Source organism: Haliotis cracherodii, unplaced genomic scaffold (genome assembly GCF_022045235.1).
Source record: "Haliotis cracherodii isolate W230 unplaced genomic scaffold, xgHalCrac1.p SCAF_10, whole genome shotgun sequence".
In the NCBI taxonomy this organism is placed as follows: Eukaryota; Metazoa; Mollusca; class Gastropoda; order Lepetellida; family Haliotidae; genus Haliotis; species Haliotis cracherodii.
The window spans coordinates 51,717,579-51,742,006 of record NW_027266265.1 but is presented as its reverse complement, the minus strand read 5'-3'; the positions used below and the strand labels follow the sequence as shown (position 1 = coordinate 51,742,006).

At 42.7% G+C, this 24,428-nt stretch overlaps 4 protein-coding genes across 4 annotated transcripts in view; 3 read left to right on the top strand and 1 right to left on the bottom strand.

The window, feature by feature from the left end:
* The first annotated feature begins 1,998 nt into the window (after positions 1-1,998).
* On the top strand, positions 1,999-7,829 carry LOC139452278 (uncharacterized). Its single transcript, XM_071233688.1, has 8 exons — positions 1,999-2,052; positions 2,752-2,814; positions 3,568-3,933; positions 4,518-4,631; positions 4,896-5,045; positions 5,630-5,797; positions 6,801-6,899; positions 7,461-7,829. The coding sequence occupies exons 1-8, from the start codon at positions 2,004-2,006 to the stop codon at positions 7,622-7,624; spliced, it is 1,173 nt and encodes a 390-aa protein (XP_071089789.1). The 5' UTR covers positions 1,999-2,003; the 3' UTR covers positions 7,625-7,829.
* Positions 7,830-9,158: 1,329 nt separating this feature from the next.
* On the top strand, positions 9,159-13,949 carry LOC139452269 (uncharacterized). Its single transcript, XM_071233675.1, has 4 exons — positions 9,159-9,383; positions 9,737-9,883; positions 10,687-12,168; positions 13,387-13,949. Exons 1-4 carry the CDS (start codon positions 9,259-9,261, stop codon positions 13,823-13,825), a joined length of 2,193 nt encoding a protein of 730 aa, XP_071089776.1. The 5' UTR covers positions 9,159-9,258; the 3' UTR covers positions 13,826-13,949.
* Positions 13,950-15,219: 1,270 nt separating this feature from the next.
* On the bottom strand, positions 15,220-17,268 carry LOC139452260 (exosome complex component RRP41-like). The gene is made up of 3 exons (XM_071233663.1): positions 17,085-17,268; positions 16,313-16,519; positions 15,220-15,620 (listed from the first exon to the last, which is right to left on the bottom strand). Exons 1-3 carry the CDS (start codon positions 17,253-17,255, stop codon positions 15,255-15,257), a joined length of 744 nt encoding a protein of 247 aa, XP_071089764.1. The 5' UTR covers positions 17,256-17,268; the 3' UTR covers positions 15,220-15,254.
* Positions 17,269-22,417: 5,149 nt separating this feature from the next.
* LOC139454512 (5-oxoprolinase-like) overlaps positions 22,418-24,428 on the top strand; it is a 47,916-nt gene continuing 45,905 nt past the window's right edge. Inside the window, 1 exon segment of the mRNA XM_071236266.1 lies at positions 22,418-22,598. Coding sequence (XP_071092367.1) covers positions 22,419-22,598 — 180 coding nt within the window. The 5' untranslated portion in view covers position 22,418.

Below are 24,428 nucleotides of genomic sequence, written 5' to 3'. Positions count from 1 at the left end.
TTATTATTCTTATGGTTTTACAATAAATATATAAAAAGTAATTTATTTTCTGTTGTTACTGTGAATGAGTGAATGCTTTGTATAAGCAATGTATGATGTACAAACTGTTTTGAGTTCATATCTGTAATTACACAATATCAGGTTTATGTCATACATGCATACTTGAGAAACAAACCCAGACTCTGAGTATGCAGAACAAGAACATCAGCCACTGGACCACCTTTTGAAATTAGGCACATACCACCATGTCATAAATCCAGCTTTGAGTTGCAATGGTTGAAATACTTTAATGATGTTAAACAATTTGTCGCAGATTCCATTACACTGGAATAATTTCAGGATTTTGGAAAAGGGTATACACTGGGATGACAAGTTATCATGCGTTTCTTTGTTGTTTAATGCAGCACTCAGCACTATTCCAGCCATATGATGGTGGTATGTAAATAATCAAGTCTGGACCTGACTATCCAGTGATTGAAATCATGAGCATTGATACACGCAATTAGGATGAGATAACATGCATCAACCAAGTCAGCGAGCCTGACCTCCGATCCAATCCTGTTAGTCCCCTCTTACGACAAGCGCAGACAAGCGCAGTCGCCATTTACGGCAAGCATGGGTTGCTGAAGACCTATTCTAACTGTGATTTTCATGGGTTATCATGCAAGTGTTGTATAAATGAAAGTAATTGGCAAGCAATAAGTGTTTGGCTGTTTGCTGTTTCTGTCAACAGATAAAGGTTTACACTTACAGACTGTCTTGAGCCTGAGCTCTATAGTGTTTTCAAATATATAAATGTTTAGCCTGTTTAAAATGGCAGGGGTGGAGTGGTGTATTCATTTGTGGATCTAGTGGTGAGTTCAGCCCTTCCTGGAGATCCAAGTGGAGATCACACTTTACAGGCAGCTGGTCACTGTCCCTTTAGGCAGAAGAGGAGTTCCTAGATAGTGGATCCGCCTGCCCGAGAGCAGATGGTTGGGTTCAAACGAAAGATATCAAGAGAATATACTTGTTACCCTGCCTGGGCTCATTGACGGGGTAGAGCATGGACTGGTCGGCTGGAGTCAGTATACTGGTGAGAGGGGTATTCATGTCAAAACTGTGGCCTGTTATTTCAGGGGGCATCATCTTAATCAGGACTGCTACAAGCACACGCACGCACGCACGCATGCGCACAGATGTACACACACGAAAACACACACAAGTTGAGTAAAGAGGATCGCATAGACACACACTTTTGAAAATCAAATGTGGTATGTTGTAGGCAGTAGAATTTTCTAGAGAGAGGATTTTGATATATTTTGGACCCCACCCACCCCCCACCCCTTTTTTAAAAAAAATGCTGTATCCGCCCTTGGTTGGATGTTCACAATGTGAGCCCTGGCTTATCCATGTCTGTCAACTGACCGTGACGCTGATAGTTGTCTACATGGCCCACGATTAATTCAAAACAGACGACCGTCATACACTGAAATGTTGCCTGCGTCGCAAGACAACATTCACTCGCAAGACAACAAACTGTACATCAATGGCATTCTCAGACATAATATCCGGGGTAGAATAGGTCTTCAGCAACCCATGCTTGCCGTAAAAGGCGACTATGCTTGTCGTAAGAGGCGACTGACGGGATCGGGTGGTCAGGCTCGCTGACTTGGTTGATGCATGTCATCGATCCCACTTGCGTGGATCGATGTTCATGATATTAATCACTGGATTGTCTGGTCCAGACTCGATTATTTACAGCCCGCCGCCATATAGCTGGAATATTGCTGAGTGCGGCGTTAAACAACAAACCAACGAACCAACTATAGGGAACAGATAACAACTGACCTTGGACAGGTTTCGCATTGGATCTTACTGAACCGTCTTGGTTTTATCACTGGTGTGCGTACTTTAGAGAGTATTGTTAGTAGATAGTGTATCTCGCACTTACGTCTGTAGATGTCATTTGACAACATCAAAGTTCAGATCGCATCAGTTATGTCCCGTGTACTTTTCACATCATGACGGCTTCACAAGGGTATAGCATAAGCATGGCACTCAATTTATATAGTAAGTATTATTATGCTACTTCTTTCGCCTGCCCAATCTGGGATTCGTGGTCAGAACTGGTTCCCAGAAACCAATACTTGTAAGAGGCGACCAATGGTCGGGTGAATGCGTGAATGTTGTGAATGCGTGATATGTTACCCCGACCGCGTCGGTCTTTGCTTACACAAAAGATCTCAATATTGATCCCTGGATTGTATGGGACAGATTCAATTATTTACAGGCCGAGTGCGGCGTTAAACAACAAACAAACGCATCTTACGCACTATTTTACTATTCTATATTAATTTCGTTTAGCTCAAAATATCAGTTTTGTCTGCTCAGGTGGCTGTAGATGCAGACATGACACATTCACTGAGATTGGGGCCTTGGTGGTCCAAAGATGTGCAGAATTGCGTCCCTTTGGCGTGACAGGATTTGCCGATTGAAAATTCCGATCCACAATAACTCTTTATTGATCAGAAAATAAAAATATATATCCCATATATGTAAGTAGAGACTTACACTTATGGGGGTATATATTTTTATTTACAGACCAATAACGAGTTCCTGTGTTCCTGGTTGCGAATTGTTTGTTCGTATTTCAACAGCATATGTCCGTGTAATTTTGTATTTCACGTCGTGATATAACCAGTAAACTGCCGAAAGGGTCGTTAATCCACTCTCACCTACCCACTCACTCACTTGTGTCTTTCATTTTAGACGTCATCTGCGTGATTGTACTTATAACTATGAACGAGGGCAAGACTCCGACTGAGGACACGGGTAAGTATAGAATTTGCAAAATACCCTTTACTACTGGCCAAACTATGGACTACATGTGAAAAAAATAGTCATTAACTGAAATGTTGGTATTTGCTTTACATCCTACAGTTATCGATATTGCCTAGCAACCGATTAGTGGTTTTCAAAACGTCTCCACAAAGAGTGGCATGACAGTCACAAGTTCAATTATTTAGTGTACAAAACGAGGCCAATTTTAATGTTTGTTTGTTTGTTTTAACGCTGTACTCCATCTAAATATTCCAATAATGCGACTGTGGTCTGTAAATAATACAGGCCAGGTAAACCAGTGATTATGTCAGGAGCAACCTGGTCACCGCCCGAACATGCCAGAAATCTTTGATCGTGGGTTTTATTCCTCGGCTCTCCCCAATTATGTGTTAAGGTTTGTCAGCACCATACCCGTGCTCGTAGGTTTTCACTAAAGTGGGAAACATCTAGTACCAGCATCACTTCGGGCTTCCCTGCTACATCAAGCTGACACGCCGTGATTATAACTGGAATACTGTTAAAAGCGGCGTTAAACCCAACCAACTCACTCCCGAATGACCACTCGAACAATTAAGTCGCCTAGACGACCAGCATATAGGTTGCTGAGGAGTTATTCTAGCCTGGAATCCCCACGTGGCAGAAGACCTTTTGAGGTATTGGACAAAATTCCACGGAAAAAGCTTGGTAGTTGTATCCTTAGCTATAAGACGCTAGGATAATCATTTTTTCATTATTCATTTGCAGAAATCACACCATGTCTAAGACGAAATTACTACATTGGAAATGAAACAGCGCGGATTACTGTGCAGGAAGTGACGTCATCAAAAAGCACGTTCTGTGTCCTGGAATTGAACTCTGATCCTGGAACTCACATTTCCTTGAATATTCGTTACATGTCACGTGATCACAAGGCAGCAAACTGTTTCCAGGACTATGTTCATATTGGCAACGATGGCAGAAGAATCAACGAGGTGTCAATGACGTCATACCGGTTTTGTAATGGCACGTTCAAGGAAGAAATTGTGTCTCGTCAGAATTATCTATGGGTTGTTTTCAAAATGTCCTCTCTACCGGAGGACTTCCATATCAACGTTTCCTCAAGTGTCAGAGGTAAGAAAAGACGTTAAGGAGTGTGTCAATGCCCTAAAAAGGAATCCCTTGGGATTCAAGCGTAAAGTTTAGATATAAGGTCAGTACACCTGATGATAACTGATGACTGAAAAATTAAATTAGTTGATAACTGTAGTGCATGAATAGACTGTACCACAGTTTGATCTGATCTTCCCGAGGCAAGGGAGAAAACTGACTGAAAAGGCCCCGTATCCTCTTGACGTTTATAGGGGGCGGTCGGGTAGCCTAGTGGTAAAGCGTTCGCTCGTCACGCCGAAGACCCGGGTTCGATTCCGGACATGGTACAATGTGTGAAGCCGATTTCTGGTGTTCCCCGCCGTGATATTGCTGGAATATTGCTAAAAGCGGCGTAAAACCACACTCACTCAATCACTCACTCACTTAACGTTTATAGTCAGTTAACTCCCTTGCATCCGGAAGATGTTTGATCTCAACTCTGCGCCTGTTAAACGTTCCCTTATTGATCACTGAATGGTTGGCTGTTGTGGTTCCCGATAATTGTTTGTCTCGTTCAGAGAAAAGAATTTTACGTCCTTAAAACGTCCAACATGTGTTCATTTCAGTGACGTGTAACGGCAGTATGTTCCAGTGTTCTCCCGTGCAGTGTGTCGGCAAGGACACCCTCTGTGACGGCAAGCGTGACTGTGTCAACGCGAGAGACGAGTTTTGCCACAAATGTATGCCACAACATGTTATCATTTTTTGTGTTCTAATTTTTGTATATTAACATTGTTTATTTGTTTGTTTGTTGTTTAACGCCGCACTCTGCAATGTTCCAGCTATATGACGGCGGTCTGTAAATAATCGAGTCTCGACCAGACAATCAAGTGAATGATATCATGAGATCGATCCACACAAGTAGGATACGATGACGCAAGATGATAGGAGATGCTGATTCGTCGTATACCCGTGGCATGCATATTTCCCATTTTCTTTTGCAGTGCCCCCTCCTGACTCGCCATGCTTCCAGTGTTCTAATGGTGTGTGCATCAGACCACAACTCCCCCGCTACAACCTCGACTACGGCAAGACCCTGTGGTACCTCTGCGACGGCGTCCGGCACTGCCCCGACGGCACCGACGAGAGGAAGGGTAGGTCGAGTTGACTGTTTGTTGTTTAACGCCACACGCGGTAATATTCCAGCTATATGACGGCAGCCTTTAAATAATGGAGTCTGGGTTAAACAATCCAATGATTGATATTATGCCCAGAGATCCACGTCATGGGTCATCCTCCCGAGGCAAGGGAGTTAACTGACTATAAAAGTCCAGTTTCCACCATTGCCGAACCAGGCTGGAATTATTGCAATATAGATCTTCATTATCGATCAGATCGTCATTGGGCGCCGCCGTTTTGTTTGGAACAAACTAAATGCAACTGATATGAGAGGTGGAATCTGATTGGTCAAAAGGAGAGACATAGAAGGGACATAACTCGTAATAGCAACTGGAGGCGCAACGATCGAGCCCAGAAATTCCAGCCTAGTTCCTCAAGGTTGGAAACTGGACTTTTACTGTCAGTTAACTCCCTTGCCTGGTGTAGATGGCGGTCGTGTAGCATGGCATGCAAGTAACGGCCACACGGGTAGCGGGGCTTTTTCTAGCCCGTTGTCCATTTAACATTTTGTCTTTTTGTCGAGCACTATACTGTAATGCCTGTGTGATTTTTTCTTCAGATATTTGCTACCGCATTAGAGGAAGAAAATTGGGCACCATATCATGTATACCCAATGACGTCACACATCACCATAACAACCCCGTGCTGATGTGGAACAACGTGGTCTGTAATGGCGAGCGGGACTGCTACTACGGCGAAGACGAGTCCGAGGACCTGTGTCCAACAAGTAATGGCTCATTGTAAATTGGGATGTGGATTGGTTGAAAGGATGATGAGTGTCTTTCTTTATACAGATTCAAATTGTTATGCTGCGCTGATTGAAAGTAACGCATGTATCCTGTGATTAAAAGAGCACAGGACAGGACACTGTTCACAAGAATATACTGTTCGTTTTCCTATATACGTTCAGTCAAGTGTTGCAATCCTGACAGTTCTATTTGGCTAAGGGGCGGTCGGGTAGCCTAGTGGTTAAAGCGTTCGCTCGTCACGCCAAAGACCCGGGTTCGATTCCCGACATAGGTACAATGTGTGAAGCCCATTTCTGGTGTCCCCCGCCGTGATATTGCTTGAATATTGCTAAAAGTGGCGTAAAACCATACTCACTCACTCACTCTATTTGGCTTATGTAGACCACGTGTTACTTTAGGTCATCCCGCCTTTTAGTACAACTCGATGTCTTTTCTGCCACCTTGTTTGTTTGTGTGTTTGTTTGTTTGTTTGTTTGTTTGTGTGTTTGTTTGTGTGTTTGTTTGTTAAACGCCGCACTAAGCAATATTCCAGCTATATGACGGCGGTCTGTAAATAATCGAGTCAACCAGACAATCTAGTGATTGACATCATGCGAATCGATCCACGCAATTGGAATACGATGACATACATCAACCAAGTCAGCGAGCTTGACCATCCGATCCCGTTAGTCGCCTCTTACGACAAACATAGTCGCCTTTACGACAGGCATGGGTTGCTGAAGACCTATTTTTCCCCGGACCTTCACCGGTCTTAATGCCAAAATGTACATGCTTCACCGGCGTTATACATTTAGGGCGGAGTCCATGCAACCCTATTGTGGAAGTAACTGAAACACGCACTTTTTGGTATGACGTGACTGTCGCCAGTGAGATCGTATTATGAAATCAATAAGGTTAGGCATGTTTTCTTTTGTTATAATCATCATACTGAATTGTTCTTGGCATTACTCATTCTTTGATTTAGGTTTATTCTTTCCTCAGGTGTTGACGATGTCGTTTTCCAAATCAACCCAGTCGCCGTCGGTTTTGCCTCAGTGTTCCTAGTTGCCGTGGTGGTAGTGGCAGTAGCTATTATTATGTGTAATGCATGTTTTCAAACTCTCTTAAAGGTTCAAATGAGTTGTCCGTTTTTGTCGTAAACTTTTACATTTTCAAAATGTTCTTTGAAAACAGCATGCCTATTTGACAGCTTTGTTTGATCCCAGCAATAGTAGTTACAAAATAGTAACTATCTATTCAGAACTAGCCACTGTTCGATATGGTCGACATGGCAGCCATATTGAAAAAGTTGCTATTACCCATCTCCAATGCATCATTATGAAATCGGATATGCTTTTTTTATAATTTTTACCCTAATATGGCTTGTCATTTGAAACATTCACGCAGTTTATCAAAACTCGGGCTATTCAAGTTATTCAAGCATATTGTTTTTGTCCTTTTATCATGACCTTCACCTTTAAAGGATGTTGCAAATCTTGTGGCTCTTGCAAGTCTGGTGGCTCAATTTATATAGTGAACAAAGGGCTCATGAATTGTATGCTCAGTCTTTACTACAAAAAAATATCTCCCCCCCCTCCTCCAAATATCAAGTATATTGTTTGAGATATAAAAAAAACTCAACTGATTCCTATAATATTACAGATGGACGACGGAAAGGAAGACGTAGTGACATTTTCTCTTCAGAAGGATGTCCGACATCGAACACAGATTTTAGCCAATCAGAACCCGAGGAGCGGGTCACGTTCCAAAGTGATATCGAGGCTGTAGTGTTTGATACGGTGAGCTTGCGGCAGACTATTCTGTGATTGTAGAGACTCTGTTCAAGTTTGGCCGACAGTCTACTTACCATGAGTGTATATGTAAGGCATGGTACCATACCATTGGGTGCTGTGGCGTTATTCTATGTGGAAAGGTTGAGAAGTCTCATAGTGACAATAGTCTTCAAATACCTGACCTTCTCATGGTCCACGATAAGCGGAGGAAATCATGGGTAACATCATGGCGGGGACACCAGAATTGGCTTCACGCATTGAACCAATGTGAAGAATCGAACCCGAGCCATCGACGTGACACGCGAACCCGTGACCCATACGCCTTATTTTGGTATGCGTAAGGGAAGTGAGTGAGTTTGATTTTACGCCGCAATATTACAGCAATATCACGGCGGGGACACCAGACATGGGCTTTATACATTGTACCCATGTCGGGAATCGAACCCGGGTCTTCGGCGTGACGAGCGAACGCTTTAACCACTCGGCTACCGGACCGTCCCGTAAGAGAAGAAATATGTATATTGTACACATTATTGACACCGGGATAAGCTACAGTTTAATTTATTTTACTTGTGTGGACTGACTGAAAAAAACAGATATCCCAGACAGCTTTGAACAGTTATAATATGATGTGTCGGCACGGTGTGGCAAGAAGCCCAGACGTGATGCAGGACTTCGGCGTTTATCTTGTTAAAGAATAAAAGACTATGACGAAAGCGTGCTTTCTGTTTGGTTTTCAATGTACCCTGGCATTACTTTCCAGATAGTGTGGTTGGCAAAAGGAACATACTCACCTAAGAGGTGCAAGGCCGGGTTTATGCATAAGGAATGGACATTGTACCCATGTGGGGTTCGAACCCGGATCGTTGACGTCCAAGCTAACGTTTCACCCACTAGTACTAGGATATTCATCGCCCTCATTACCTTTCGAAATAGTAGCCACATAGTATTGATAGAGATTAAAATACGAGCATGTTTGTCATACTGATTTTATGAAACGAGTGTAAGAATTATTGTATTTCCCGAGGGAGATAATTTCTGTATACTTATTACCCATCATTTCTTAATCCTTTTGAGATCCCCTCTATTAAAATGCACTGATCACGTTCGCCTTCTTAGAAAACCATAATCGTCATCTATAACGTCATTCCGACCTTACGTCATAATGAGATCCGGATGAAGTAAACAATACACTGGTGCGCAAACGATTTAATGAACTGGGGGTTTTCTAACCCTATGGGTATAAAAAATGCCTAATTACAGACTTGTTCGTGGTAGTTTCTGCGTTGCGTCACATTTATTGATTTACCTTTTGTTTATCGTCGCCATCTTGCCAGGATGGCGATAGGCCACATTTCTTGCTTCACAGTAAGAAGTATGAGGAATTGATCCAGACTGAATTATTTCATATACAAAAAGGCCTGTAAACACACATTAATGGGTTTTTTTATCTATAATGTGCAACCAGCAAACAAAAACAACGCTCGCCATGTGTCAGCATGTTGTCCACTGTAAAGCTGGGCACTTCCCGGTCCACGACAGCGGCCTCCAGCGTTAACGTCTCATCACCACCACGACGGGGATTAACTCCGAGGCGTGACAGTTTAGCTAAGATAATCTCACAACGCATTAAACCGTGGATGAAGTTGGGGTGATGGTCGCAGAAAATGTCTCCCTTAGCAAGCTTGTTTGGGTCAATGATTCTGGCATTATACAATTTTGCCACGCATTATGGCCAAGGGAATTACCACGACCACACCAGTACTGGAGATATGAGCCGTCTCTCGGACTTGTAAGTGGAGGATTTTCATGCATCCTTAAATTGGTAAATACTCATGACACAAATTATATGTGCGTATTTTTCTGAAATTAATTGTCTTGATATACGAATAAAATGTGCTGAATAAAATCGTTCACGCAGAACTCAATAGTCTTTACAAAATAGTCATTTAGATTTACTGTCATTAAATTAATCTCGTGGTCATTTGTTTATATGTACTGACTCGTCAAGCTTTTGTTATCGTGGTTATATCTATGAGTTGGTGTTGCTCAACGATTTCTATTGATAACATTTATGCAGTGGAAAGATATTTTCTGTGTTTATCATTTTGATCTGTTCCCTGAATGTTTTTACTTTTCTTAAAGCGGCAGAATCCTGAACGGCAAGTACAGCGATAAGTGGATAGTGACAACTGCAACCGCTACGCCCAACGACAACGTCAAGTTTCTAGCACAAATACCTGGATGGAAGGTCGTAGTCGTCGGCGACAGAAAATCTCCGTCTGAGTGGTCGTAAGTATATGATGTAGACAACGTTACAGTGGTCGTAAGTATATGGCGTTGTCCACGTCGCAGAGGGCTAACGTATATGTCGTAGTCCACGTTGCAGTGGTCGTGAGCATATGACGTCGTCGACATTGAAGAGGTCGTAAGTATATGACGTCGTCCACGTTGATTAGGTCGTAAGTATATGACGTAGTTCGCGTTGCAGTGGTAAGTATATGACGTGGTCCGCGTTGCGGAGGTCGCAAGTATATGACGTAGTTCACGTTATAGTGGGCTACTCTCGATTATTCAGTGTGTCATATCTCCATTCTATGCTAGTTTGTATATACAATCATAATAGAATGGAATGGACACGTATGGGTTATTCTCTGATGTAGGTACGAACAGGTAAGAACTTCTACAGAGAAGAATACCTTCATTTACTAAATTTGAGCACGCGTACCTTAAGGTTAGGTCATAGTGCATGCATTCGGTGTGCATAATCCTGCGACCGATTTAAGATAGTTTCGAAAATGCATCTTACTTTAAACTTAAGATATCGTTTCTTTGAACGTAAGTAAAATTAATCTGACTTACATCGTTTCGAAAATCTAGACCCAGACTCAACAAGATCACAATTCTTGGTTTGTCACAAAATCGATCTCGTGGATTCCACCGAGTGAAAGGCCTTACTGGATTTGGTCTTGTCTAGCATTAAGCTGACATGCCTTGACATGATAGAAATGCTGTTTAAAGCGCCACAGAAGCCAACTCACTGAGGTAAGTTCAACACATGGACGGAGAGTTGATTGATATGGTATATGTTACAGACACAAGGACTGTGTATACCTGGGCCCCAAGGACCAGACCCTCCTTGGGTTCAGCACGGCTCCACATCTCCCGAAGGACAGCTACGCCAGGAAGAACATCGGTTACCTGTACGCCATCGCCCACGGCGCCAGGGTCATTTACGAGACTGACGAGTACCACCGGCCAACCAGGAACCTCACAGAGTTTATCCTCACACCAAACACGACAGGCTTGCTTTATGACGGCATCAATTTGTTCAATCCTTATAATCACTTTGGACAGCCAACGTTATGGCCTCGCGGGTACCCCCTCAGCTCGGTCGGGGACAACGCCTCTCTTAGCTACATCCTCGACGACTGGACGACTCCATCTATACAGCAGGGGCTCGTTAACGGCAGTCCTGAGGTTGACGCAATCGTTCAGCTCACACGCACAAGGAAACATTTAGCTCCGAACATAACGTTTGACGCCGTAGCACCACCTGCGTTTGTTCCGAGTGGCGTGTTCTCCACGCTCAATTCCTATAACACTCTGTTTACCTATGATGCTTTCTGGGCTCTTCTGCTACCCACGACCATACCAAGCTTCGTCAGTGACATCTGGCGGGGTTATTGGGCACAGAGACTCCTTTGGGAGATGGGAGGGGGCACTGGCTTCTTCCCCCCGAACAGTTTCCAGGAACACAATAACGAAACGAACTTAGCCGATGCGATCTTGGAGCATGATATGTACTTCAAATCAGAGACACTGCTTGAATTTCTCAGAAATTGGAACTGCAATCCCCGTGACTCCTTCTTTGACTGTGTGATAGCGCTGTCTGACGAGATGGCAAGAGAAAAGTTTTGGAGAAAAGCAGATGCTGAAATCATTCGTCACTGGCTGCAAGATCTAAAGACAATGGGTTACAAAGAGCCTAAGCGGATCCCATATTCCAGGCGAAAGCAGCACACACGAAAAAGGCATGGGAAGCGGCGGACATCTTCCCTGACCAATGTCCAGTTTGTGCCAGAAGTTCAAGTCCCACCTGGCGTGGACATCACCGCGTCCAGTGAGCTCCTGCATCACCACTTGGCAAAGGTGAACAAACTATGTCCAAGACTGGACATCAGACCACCCCATGGAATCCATACGACTTTCAATGACATTGTACTGGTTGTCATCCTCAGGGATCCAACCCATTATGACAATATCAGAACGTACGAAGCTCTGTACGGATTCCAGTTCACACACATCGTTTACTGTGGCGCTAAGTTTAATAAGATCTATAAAACATCGACGGAGAAGGTGACGATCGTAGAAATGGACGTGCACAAGGGTGCGTTTGCCCAAAAGTGTTTAATCAAAACAATGGAGATGAACTACAGGGCTGGTGGGTATCTGATGGTGTCCGACGACACTCTCCTCCATGTTTGGACGCTCGGTGTGCTGCCTCGGGACAAGATCTGGTTCATCCAGCCTGTGTCTAAAAGGACAAGCAGCCCTCGTGTCCGGTATCAGTCCAGGTAAGTACTGTTAGTTCTTGCTTAACGCCGCACTCACCAATATTACAACTATATGAGTGCGCCCCGTAAAGGATTGATTCGGACCTATGCTAACCCGGAATCCCCACAGGGTTAGGTGAGGTGAAATGGGGTTTACCGTCGCGTTCAAGATTATCGCACTTATATTGCAACGCGCATGCACGTGTGTATGTGTGCGTGTGGTTGCTTGTACTAGTCCGGACTAATGCGATTTTATAGTGCTAGCACACTGCGATACCATTGCGCAGTTTAACAGACTCCGAGCCGACCAGTTCTTAATTTAGCCCCTTAATGCCGAGCGCCAGGGTAACAACAAATACCATCTTTTAGTATGAAACGACCGGAGATCGAACCCCGAACCATTAGCTCTCAGGGTGGACGCACTACCTCTAGACCACGGGGCAAAGAGTGAAGGTTGATTTAACTCATGCACATTTAGCAGCACTGCAGCTACACCACGAGGCATATAAATGATCAAACCTTTGGCCAGGCAAACCTCTGTCGGGGTATGATGACACACAGTGGGCCAGGTCAAACATTGTAGCCACCCAATCCTTATAACTGAGCTGTAACAAGCACGATTGCTGGGTTCCTATTCTGACCCGGAATCTTCAGGGGTGCGACCGCCTCCGTGGTCTAGTGGTAGGTCCGGGGTTCGATCCCCGGCTGCGTCATACCAAAAGACGTTAAAAGATGGTACTTGTTGTTACCCTGTCTTGCGCTCGGCATTAAGGGGCTAAAACAAGGACTGGTCGGCTCGGAGTCAGTATACTGTGTCTGAGTGGGGTATTCATGTTAAACTGCGGCATGGTATCTCAGTGGGCTAGCACTATAAATCGGCATCAGTCCGGACTAGTACAAGCAGTCACACACATACACGTGCATGCACGTCGCTATATAAGTGCAATAATCTTAGACGCGACGTTAAGCCCAATTTCACCTCACCTCTTCAGGGGTGCAAAAGCGAAAACAGAAAGTAATATGCCATAAAAGAAAGGTACATGGGAACAGATATTAACAGGGAAGTAAGTATCGGTGACGACCCCTGACGATGTCCCGGATGTTTTGGTATAGATCTGGCCCATCATATGCTAGCATATTGTCCGGTGTTGTTCTGTTATTATGAATAAATTGGCTTATTTCAAACAACATAGTTATGGATGGGTCACTAAATTATACTGTTCCTATACTGTGTTGCAGGACTAACTCAAAGTCATTTATGAAAGCCATGATAGACCTGGAACGGACAAACAAGACGATGTACACCACATTCAAGAGAAGACTCGGTGACAACCGTAACTACGCCAGTGACGACATCTACCTGTCTCAAGTCTCCGACATCGTCTACGTGCCACAGAGCTACAAGTCAGAGTTCCTGTTCTTTGCGCGTCTTCTTACAAGATACGGTCTGCCGGCCGAGATAACGATCCCCACGGCCATCAGTGGGATTGAAGACCAGCGGAGTGTTTATTACCTGGATGGTCACCATGTGACCCGTGGAGAAGGCAGTGCTCTGCGACAACAGTTCCACAAGAACTTTAACTACATTCATCCAGTTCAAATTGGTCAGGTCATGAAAACGGTTGAAGGCGTCAGATTCTTTTGTAAGACGTTCATCCCGTTGGCTTTAGAGAGTTAATTTGTTGGCTGTGTATAGCATGGCACTTTCGTAGGGAGAAAAGTTGATATGAATTCAAATACAATGTACTGCATGTACGGCTGAGGCGATGGGTATGACGTTCATCTTATTGGCCTTGGGGGTTAAGCGGTTGGCCGTGTATTTAGGGCGGACCATTTCATATTCTGGTATGGAGAGTAGATATTTTGTCCGATACAGCTGCAAAACCAGATATTTTTTTGTAATTTTGCCTTATTTTGTTAAAAATAAAAAACATTTTGCAACAATTATTGAGGTAATTTCTTTTGTACAACAGTCTGAAGCATAATTACAATTTTAGAGCATATTCTTGGACAATTTTCTTCTCTCCATAGAATATAAAATCAAATGGTCGATCACAAATATGTTTTAAGAGGGAACAAAATAGTTGATATAAAATTGGCTATTATTCTAATACACATGTACATTACACAATAGAAATATATATATGACCACCTGTTCGCCTGTGTCATGTTTCACCATTGCATGCATCCTTATGAGATTACGGTCATTAAGTGGTATGCCTAATAACCTGATGTGTTGCTATGTTTTGTCACATTGAACACATCGTTTGTATTTGACCTCAAGATACAGCTGCGGCTGTCAATAGTGCTGAAGCATAGCCAGAAATGCTCGTTTCACTGTGTAAATTGAGAGTATGTCTGTTATGAGGAAACTTTAAATGTTACTTGTGCTTATCCATCTTTTACCGTATTTACCCATATACCACCTCTCTGGTCTATTACACATCATATAAAGATATCTAATTTGAACACAATGTCACAATTGTAACAATGTTAAATGTTTGTGCAATTATATATTAGCTGACTATCAAATAGATCTGATTGTATAGAAAACTGTCAAACATGACATGATCATGGATAGTCACTTTAAAAAGATACTTTACTTTAATCTCTAATTTGTACACAGTGGTGTATGCCTGATGACGAGATATTAGCACTTAGTTCTCAACCTGAGCTTAACCTGAAACAAAGTCAGGATATTTTTTTCAAAAATCCCAAACTATCAAAAGGCACCAGTTTACCACTAGACCTATCTATTTCCCAAGATTGGTTAAGATATCTCTCATATATTTTTTAGTTCTGCTCCGGAAATTAAACGTGACAGAAGGACCGACACATAACACCCATTCCAATAACCCACTTCCACTTTGTGACAGGAGATAATAACCACCTTAGATCACAGGACGGCACAACACAAGGTTCTCGTCATTAAAGGCTCTGCGCATTAACTCAACTTTCGGTAGGCTGGCAGCATTCAAAGACAAGAATTTAATCTGCTGGCCACCCTTTGCCCAATAAAAGCGTCATAAACAAGAAAAACATAATGTTCAAGTCAGATACTAATTATTTACAAAAATATGACAAACATGTACAATAAAGTGGCATCGTCAAGTCTCCCAGCCGAGTGATGTGACCGTGCTACTGACGTGTTCTCGGACAGCTGTATTGAGCACCTGGTAGATGTCCTTACAACCCTTCATGGCCTGGTCTAGGACCTTGTTGAGGTTGTCCTCGTGAAGCCGGGAGTTCATCTCTAGAAACACAATCTGCTCTGACTGAGGCAAGGTGGCGACAATCAGCTCCGGCCCACCCGATGACTCCTCCAGGTAGCTGATGTCGACTAGCGGGGAATCGTTCACGAAGCCTGCAGAGCATGCACACACATAGTCCTTCATGGGAATGCCAGCATCTATGAGCGCAAGCGTTGAGGCGTTCACACTAGCGCAGTAGTTGCCGCCGTCGGACTGAAGAACCTGCCAAGAGCCAATTTTTACAAGACTCTTATTTAATTCCTCAACAGAAGGTTGGAATTATCAATTGAAAAATACATTATACAAATACCGTATTTGACGTAATAAGCGCCCTGCTCTAATAAGCGCCCACGGCCCACGATATTTGCTAATATATTGGCTAGTGAACAATCCCAATTGGCACCCCTTCCGATTGATCAATGTTCACAAGACTTATTTTTTCGCGTATAATATGCACTCATGTGCTATATGCACCCTTAATTATGGGCAATCAAATTCTGGAAAATAATATCTGTCGTACATAAACATTTCAGGCTGTCAGCATAAACCACAAAATTAATCTTTCAACTCTGTTTTTTTTCACCAAAGTAATATTCTAATAAGAGCCCCCTATTTCTAATCTTGAGAGCCCCCTCAGCGCTTATTACGTCGAATATGGTAGTTATTCTTGATGAGGTCAATGTTGACCTGACTCGAGGTGGCCGTCTGAAGGGGAGGCCGCAGACCAACTGTATATACTAACTATATTGTAATAGATCATTGTGTATTTTATTGTTTCAATTTTTATTTACCTTAATTTCTTGGCTTGTTCTGCTTGTAAATGACACATGAAAACTTTTCCATTATGAATTATTAGATTGCACATTTGGCTCTGGTCACTCTAATTCGTAAACAAAGGAATATGGTTGTCTTACCTCCACGAAAATATCAATCTGTGATCGAGGATAGAGGCTGGTCATAATAGCTGCATCAAAGGTCTGTCGGAGGTGCATGGTCATCTCTTGGGACTTGCGGTCACCCCTGGGGCGTGTCTTCCTCTCCCCGGTGCTGAAGGTGGCCATGCTGTACTGACAGTTCACCAGAACCTTGTCATGTAAGGCTCTTCCTCTACTGCCTCTAATCTGAAATAGAACAAAGTTTGTTTTGTTTGTCGTTATACACCATCATCTTATGTAAGGCCACACCTTAAAATTGTTATCGTTTACAGATTTATGCTATAGAAAATAAAATAAAGAAAGAAATATGTCACAATATGGAGTTTATCATGTTAACACAAACATAAATTTTACTTAACATTCATGATTAAGAAAATGTGATAACATTGAGTCAGTTTATAATTCTGTGTGTGCTTACTAAATGTAACTCGTATATCATGTTTGAAAGTAGAATAACTTATTCCTTGGAGCACTAAATGCAGGGCCGTGGGAGAGGGGTGTCATGTGTGAGATTGTTGTGTCTAGCAAATGTCTAGGTATGCAATCCTCCAAGACCTGTTGGTACGACTTACACCCGAATCCCCCCTCAAATATATATATAAGCCTAGCTAAAACGATTGGGCGGCTATGCATACATATACAAATTTTGGAGGGGGGATACGGGCGGAAGTCTTTCCTGGCTTTGCAATTGGAAAGTAGCACATCGGGATTTAAGTGTCTCTTGTTCCTGAAGTGCCAGTTAGCCGGTTACCTCGTGTGGGCCGTATACTGTTGCTAAAACCTTCGTATTTCCCTGCTCAATATACGCTGAACCATCTGCTTGCTTGAAAACCCCTAGCCGACATTGGATCTTTCGTAACTCATGCGGTCTACGCCCATCAATTCGAAAGCCCTGATCAGACAGAAGTTCTAAGCCCGCCATGTTGTTATGAACATGTGCTAGCACTTACTTTAAGAGTGACCTCCCCTACTAGGACAATGATTGTAAAGGAGCTTCAATTACTTACGCGCCTAACCCTATCCTTCAAGCCGAGCACTGCGACAAATCCATGATTTAATTTTAAAAAATCAAATGGCTATATTTATCAATTACCAAACGATTCGTCACATCTTACACAGTCCATTCAACAAATTACATATTTTCTGTAATCCATATCAATTTGAGAAACTCTACACCTACCTCTTAAAGAATATGATTAAGATCCAATAAGGATATATCCTAACGCGTGATAAACAATTTCCATTTACGTATGTATCCTTTGTTTACATGGGCACGCGCTATAATCGAACCCCTATGACGAGCTAGCGATACGGTCACTTTCATTTGTAAAGATATACTGTTGTGCTTCTCACTGTTGCAGACGAAGTACTCAGCATATCTATATAATTATGCAAAAAATATGTAGAATGCACTGAAAGGCTTGCTTTTAACAGAGACCATATAATAGATGGTCTCTGCTTTTAATCAGTCTACTCTAATTTCAGAATACGCGCATTTGTTTACAAACGAGGAAAGTCCGATCACGTGATATGCAAATAAGCTTGTTGGCGTGCTTCAATGCTAAGTCATCGTTGCGCCGGAGTGTGTATGCACAGAAACGTGTAACCAGAGGCCATCTATTATATGGTCTCTGGTGTAACTAATGATTATAACAACAAACAAACTCGTAGACGAGGCCGAAGACGTTCGGCCTCGTTTGTGAGTTTGTTTGTTATTATTATTAGTTACATGTTCCTGTGGTGTATGTTACTGTGCTGTTGTAACTGAACATACAAAAAAAAATAATTCACTGGGTACAGACAATCAGTATTTCCTCGCTCGCAGGATATTCTCTAAATAACACACGACATACTTACGTTAACACCATGCATACTGCATGGCGCGGCATGTGCTATATTATCGCAGCCTTATGAATGCATGGCTTGGGTACAATACATTTATTGATATGTTATACCCCTTAATGCTAAACATATTAATGTATATATTATATATGATGTAAAATATATTTATTAAAATGAATTAAACATGTCAGAACATACACTATCGTCAAAGTTATCTCTTCAGACAACATAATTAAGCGCATTAAGTCCCAAGACTGCCTGGTCTAGACTCGGTTGTATGGTTATGTTATGCACGAACATGTCTGAGTGTGGCGTTGAAAATTAAACCAATTCTAAGTCACAGTCAGTACTTCACAGGCTTGTACTGTGTATTGTATATACACTGTATACCCCATCTCTCGTGAGGTAATGTGTCGCGGTACTGACACATGTCTGTTAAAGTCAAACAATGAAGTGAGCCCTGCCGTGTATAAATGTTGTGCGAACCTTACTAGTGTCTGAATGTTGTGCGGACCTAGCTACCAGTGCCTGAATGTTGTGCGAACCTTACCAGTGTATGAATGTTGTGCGAACCTTACTAGTGCATGAATGTTGTGCGAACCTTACAAGTGCATGAATGTTGTGCGAACCTTACTAGTGCATGAATGTTGTGCGAACCTAGCTACCAGTGTCTGAATGTTGAGCGAACCTTACCAGTGCATGAATGTTGTGCGAACCTTACCAGTGCATGAATGTTGTGCGAACCTTACTAGTGCCTGAATGTTGAGCGAACCTTACCAGTGCATGAATGTTGTGCGAACCTTACTAGTCTGAATGTTGTGCGAACTTTACCAGTGCATGAATGTTGTGCGAACCTTACCAGTGCATGAATGTTGTGCGAACCCTTACCAGTGCATGAATATTGTGCGAACCATACCAGTGCATGAATGTTGTGTGAACATTACCAGTGCATGAATGTTGTGCGAACCATACCAGTGCATGAATGTTGTGCGAACCTTACTAGTGCATGAATGTTGTGCGAACATTACGAATGCATGAATGTTGTGCGAACCTTACCAGTGCATGAATGTTGTGCGAACCTTACCAGTGCATGAATGTTGTGCGAACCTTACCAGTGCATGAATGTTGTGCGAACCTAGCTACCTGTGCCTGAATGTTGAGCGAACCTTACCAGTGCATGAATGTTGTGCGAACCTTACTAGTGCCTGCATGAATGTTGTGCGAACCTTTCCAGTGCATGAATGTTGTGCGAACCATACCAATGCATGAATGTTGTGCGAACCTTACCAGTGCATGAATGTTGTGCGAACCTTACCAGTGCCTGAATGTTGTGCGAACCCTTACCAGTGCCTGAATGTTGTGCGAACCCTTACCAGTGCATGAATGTTGTGCGAACCATACCAGTGCATGAATGTTGTGCGAACCTTACCAGTGCATGAATGTTGTGCGAACCATACCAGTGCATGAATTTTGTGCGAACCATACCAGTGCATGAATGTTGTGTGAACCTTACCAGTGCATGAATGTTGTGCGAACCATACCAGTGCATGAATGTTGTGTGAACCATACCAGTGCATGAATGTTGTGCGAATCTTACCAGCGCCTGAATATTGTGCGAACCTAGCTACCAGCGCCTGAATGTTGTGTGAACCTATCTACCAGTGTGTGAATGTTGTGCAAACCTTACCAGTGCATGAATGTTGTGCGAACCTTACTTGTGCCTGCATGAATGTTGTGCGAACCTAGCTACCAGTGCCTGAATGTTGAGCGAACCTTACTAGTGCATGAATGTTGTGCGAACCTTACCAGTGCATGAATGTTGTGCGAACCTTACTAGTGCATGAATGTTGTGCGCACCTTATCAGTGCATGAATGTTGAGTGAACCTTACCAGTGCATGAATGTTGTGCAAACATTACTAGTGCATGAATGTTGTGCGAACCTTACCAGTGCCTGAAAGTTGTGCGAACCTTACCAGTGCCTGCATGAATGTTGTGCGAACCTTACTAGTGCATGAATGTTGTGCGAACCTTACTAGTCTGAATGTTGTGCGAACTTCACCAGTGCATGAATGTTGTGCGAACTTTACCAGTGCATGAATGTTGTGCGAACCATACCAGTGCATGAATGTTGTGCGAACCTTACCAGTGCCTGAATGTTGTGCGAACCTAGGTACCAGTGCCTGAATGTTGTGCGAACCTTACTAGTGCATGAATGTTGTGCAAACCTTACCAGTGCATGAATGTTGTGCGAACCTTACTTGTGCCTGAATGTTGTGCGAACCTAGCTACCAGTGCCTGAATGTTGAGCGAACCTTACTAGTGCATGAATGTTGTGCGAACCTTACCAGTGCATGAATGTTGTGCGAACCTTACTAGTGCATGAATGTTGTGCGCACCTTATCAGTGCATGAATGTTGAGTGAACCTTACCAGTGCATGAATGTTGTGCAAACATTACTAGTGCATGAATGTTGTGCGAACCTTACCAGTGCCTGAAAGTTGTGCGAACCTTACCAGTGCCTGCATGAATGTTGTGCGAACCTTACTAGTGCATGAATGTTGTGCGAACCTTACTAGTCTGAATGTTGTGCGAACTTCACCAGTGCATGAATGTTGTGCGAACTTTACCAGTGCATGAATGTTGTGCGAACCATACCAGTGCATGAATGTTGTGCGAACCTTACCAGTGCCTGAATGTTGTGCGAACCTAGGTACCAGTGCCTGAATGTTGTGCGAACCTTACTAGTGCATGAATGTTGTGCGAACCTTACCAGTGCATGAATGTTGTGCGAACCTTACCAGTGCATGAATGTTGTGCGAACCTTACCAGTGCATGAATGTTGTGCGAACCTTACCAGTGCGTGAATGTTGTGCGAAACCATACCAGTGCATGAATGTTGTGCGAACCTTACCAGTGCCTGCATGAATGTTGTGCGAACCTTACCAGTGCATGAATGTTGTGCGAACCTTACCAGTGCGTGAATGTTGTGCGAAACCATACCAGTGCATGAATGTTGTGCGAACCTTACTAGTGCCTGAATGTTGAGCGAACCTTACCAGTGCCTGAATGTTGTGCAAACCTTACTAGTGCATGAATGTTGTGCGAACCTTACTAGTGCCTGCATGAATGTTGTGCGAACCTTTCCAGTGCATGAATGATGTGCGAACCATACCAATGCATGAATGTTGTGCGAAACCATACCAGTGCATGAATGTTGTGCGAACCTTACTAGTGCCTGAATGTTGAGCGAACCTTACCAGTGCCTGAATGTTGTGCAAACCTTACTAGTGCATGAATGTTGTGCGAACTTTACCAGTGCATGAATGTTGTGCGAACCTTACTAGTGCCTGAATGTTGTGCGAACCTTACCAGTGCCTGAATGTTGTGCGAACATTACCAGTGCATGAATGTAGTGCGAACCATACCAGTGCCTTACATTGAAGCAACATGGATCTAGTAGATAGCCTCAATAATCAAGGTGGTTACAGTGGCTGTGAAGAACATATAGTGGCAACTACGCTTGTCGTAAGAGGCGACTAACGGGATAGGGTGGTCTGGCTCGTTGATTTGCATGGTTGATGCATGTCATCGAAATCCCAAATGAGTGGATCGATGCTCATGATGTCATCTTGTCATGATGCTCCTCAATGGATTTTCCGGTTCAGACTCGATTATTTACTGACCGCTATCATATAGCTGGAATATTGCTGATAGCGGCGTTAATCAATAAATAAACAAACAAGTCTGAAGATTACATTGCCATGCATGGCTTGTGTAACATATATTCACTATATATTCGTTATCATTTCCCTCATGTTTCATACATTCCCATACATACATAAATTCATAAACATATTACATGAATTTTTTGCAATGAATACTGTACCCGAAATATCTGATGATTACATCGAAACATCTAACGATTAGACCCATGAAGATCCGGGGTAGAATAGGTCTTCAGCAACCCATGCCTACCGTAACACCTAACGATTTTACATACACTCGTAAACACATTCTCAAATATAACCGTACACGAGTTTTGCATTCGTTATTGTCATCTTACTCAAACAAAACATTACAAAAATATATGTTTACAAACACACATCTTATCAGGTGAGTTCGTGCACGGAGCCTTTGACGACTACAACGCATGTATTTTGAACGCTTGACACGATTCTGTCACCTGCACTGAATATGAATAAGGGGAGGTAACTATTCAAGTACCTATTGGTACCTGACAATATGGCTGACGAAGTATCAATGTCGTCACTGTTCCAATTTGCCATTGATCGTGGGGGCACTTTCACTGACGTCTGGGCCCGATGCCCGAATAATGAGATTCGGGTGTTGAAGCTGCTGTCGGAGGACCCCGCCAATTACGATGACGCACCAAGGGAAGGCATCAGGCGCATCCTAGAAGAGGTGACTATGGTCCAAAACTTATTGAGGCTCGTTTGGGGATGTGTCGTGCTGTTCACATATGTTTAAATTAAGGGTGTTGAGTTGAATTGGTGAACAAATAAATTTAGAGCAATAAGATGTATTGACCCTCTAGATTTAAAGACGTTTCATAATGTCCACATTTATGTACATCATTGATTGTGTTAGAAGACGAATGCTGAAATACGTGTATGAAGCAGATGGGGCCCATTTAAGGTTAAATGGTGTTTTAAGCATGAAAAGTTCATGAAAAGTTGAGCCTTGAGGCACGAAAAAGATCAGCTTTGTAACTCTACAAACACTGGCAAGAACACAGCTATGTTTTTGTTTGTTTGTTTGTTGTTTAACGCCACACTCAGCAATATTCCATCTATATGACGGTGGTCTGTAAAATAATCAAGTCTGGACCAGCCAATCCAGTGATTGACATTATGAACATCGATCTACGCAGTTGAGATCGATGACATGCTATGAACAAGTCTAACAGAAAAGACATCTCTGCTTTTCCTCTTCACTTTATCATTAATTACACAAAATAATCGATACTGCAAATAAACCAGCTGTTACAGCTATAGCTTTGACATATTAAAGAGACAAGTTATACATCAATATGTCAATGAGCAATGTAATTGGCCTTATAAATGCTGTTATGATAGCCTTTCAGTAATTTTGTCAAAATATGTCGTTTCATATTGCAACAGCTGCTGTCAGGTAGGAACCTATCACAAAGTATTTGTGCGTAAGCATAAACAGATGTACATGAGATGTAACCGTCATTACAAATGATTTTAGTTTGTTTTATGTGTCTTATGAAAATCTATACATACCTACAGTCCGTTTGATTCCATTTGAGACTGATGAATTGCTCACTAACTCAAAATCTAATAATTGTAGCCAAACCAAAATTTTGCACAACTGAATAAAAAAATTGTTCAACAAACGATCATCATATTGTCGACATTTTTCACTATCCCATACCAGGGAGGACCAGTCGCTCAGAACAGCCAGGTGGGCGAGTTTCATGTGCGAAAGTGACGTAAGGCTTGCTGAGCAAACCATAGATGCGTGATTGCTATACCTGAAACAATGAGAACATCACTCGACGCCAAGTCAAATATTTGCACTGTCTATAAATTTTTTAAAAATGAATGTGAAAGAGGTAGACCACAATATGCTTTGAAAAAGAATCGTTTACGAACTGCACGTCCAGTTGGATAACAGAAGGGAAGTTAAAAACTAAGTTAAAAAAGTGTACTGATTCAACCTGCAGTGACACACCTTAAGGGACCATCTCTAAACCCAAGCGATGTGTTAAAATCGATTCATTTCAACAAGAGATGGTTAGAAACGCCATTAAGACTCTGTATAAACAAAATATCTGTGTCTCTCTCCGTACTCTTAAAAAATATATGGAGACAAATCATTCTTTGACCATTTCAAAATATCAGTTATGGCAATTGCTACACCAATTTGGTTTCCGTTTAAACAAAGTAGGCTCCGAAAATAGACATGCATTATGCGAGAGGTCTGATATTGTTCGACTAAGGAACCATTTCCTACGCACAATACGTGAAAAACCTTATGAGGGTTATGAGCCTGTATACTTGGACAAAACGTGGGTAAACGCTTTCCATACCACAGGAACACAATGGTTCCCTAGCTCCTCTTCTGATTTCTGTGCCAGGAAACTGCCACTTGGCAAGGGTGAGCGGCTTATTGTGCTCCATGCTGGCTGCAAGAGTCGGGGATTCCTACCAAGCTGTTCGCTAGTCTTCAAGGCAAAATCTAAAGACAACCGAGACTATCATACCA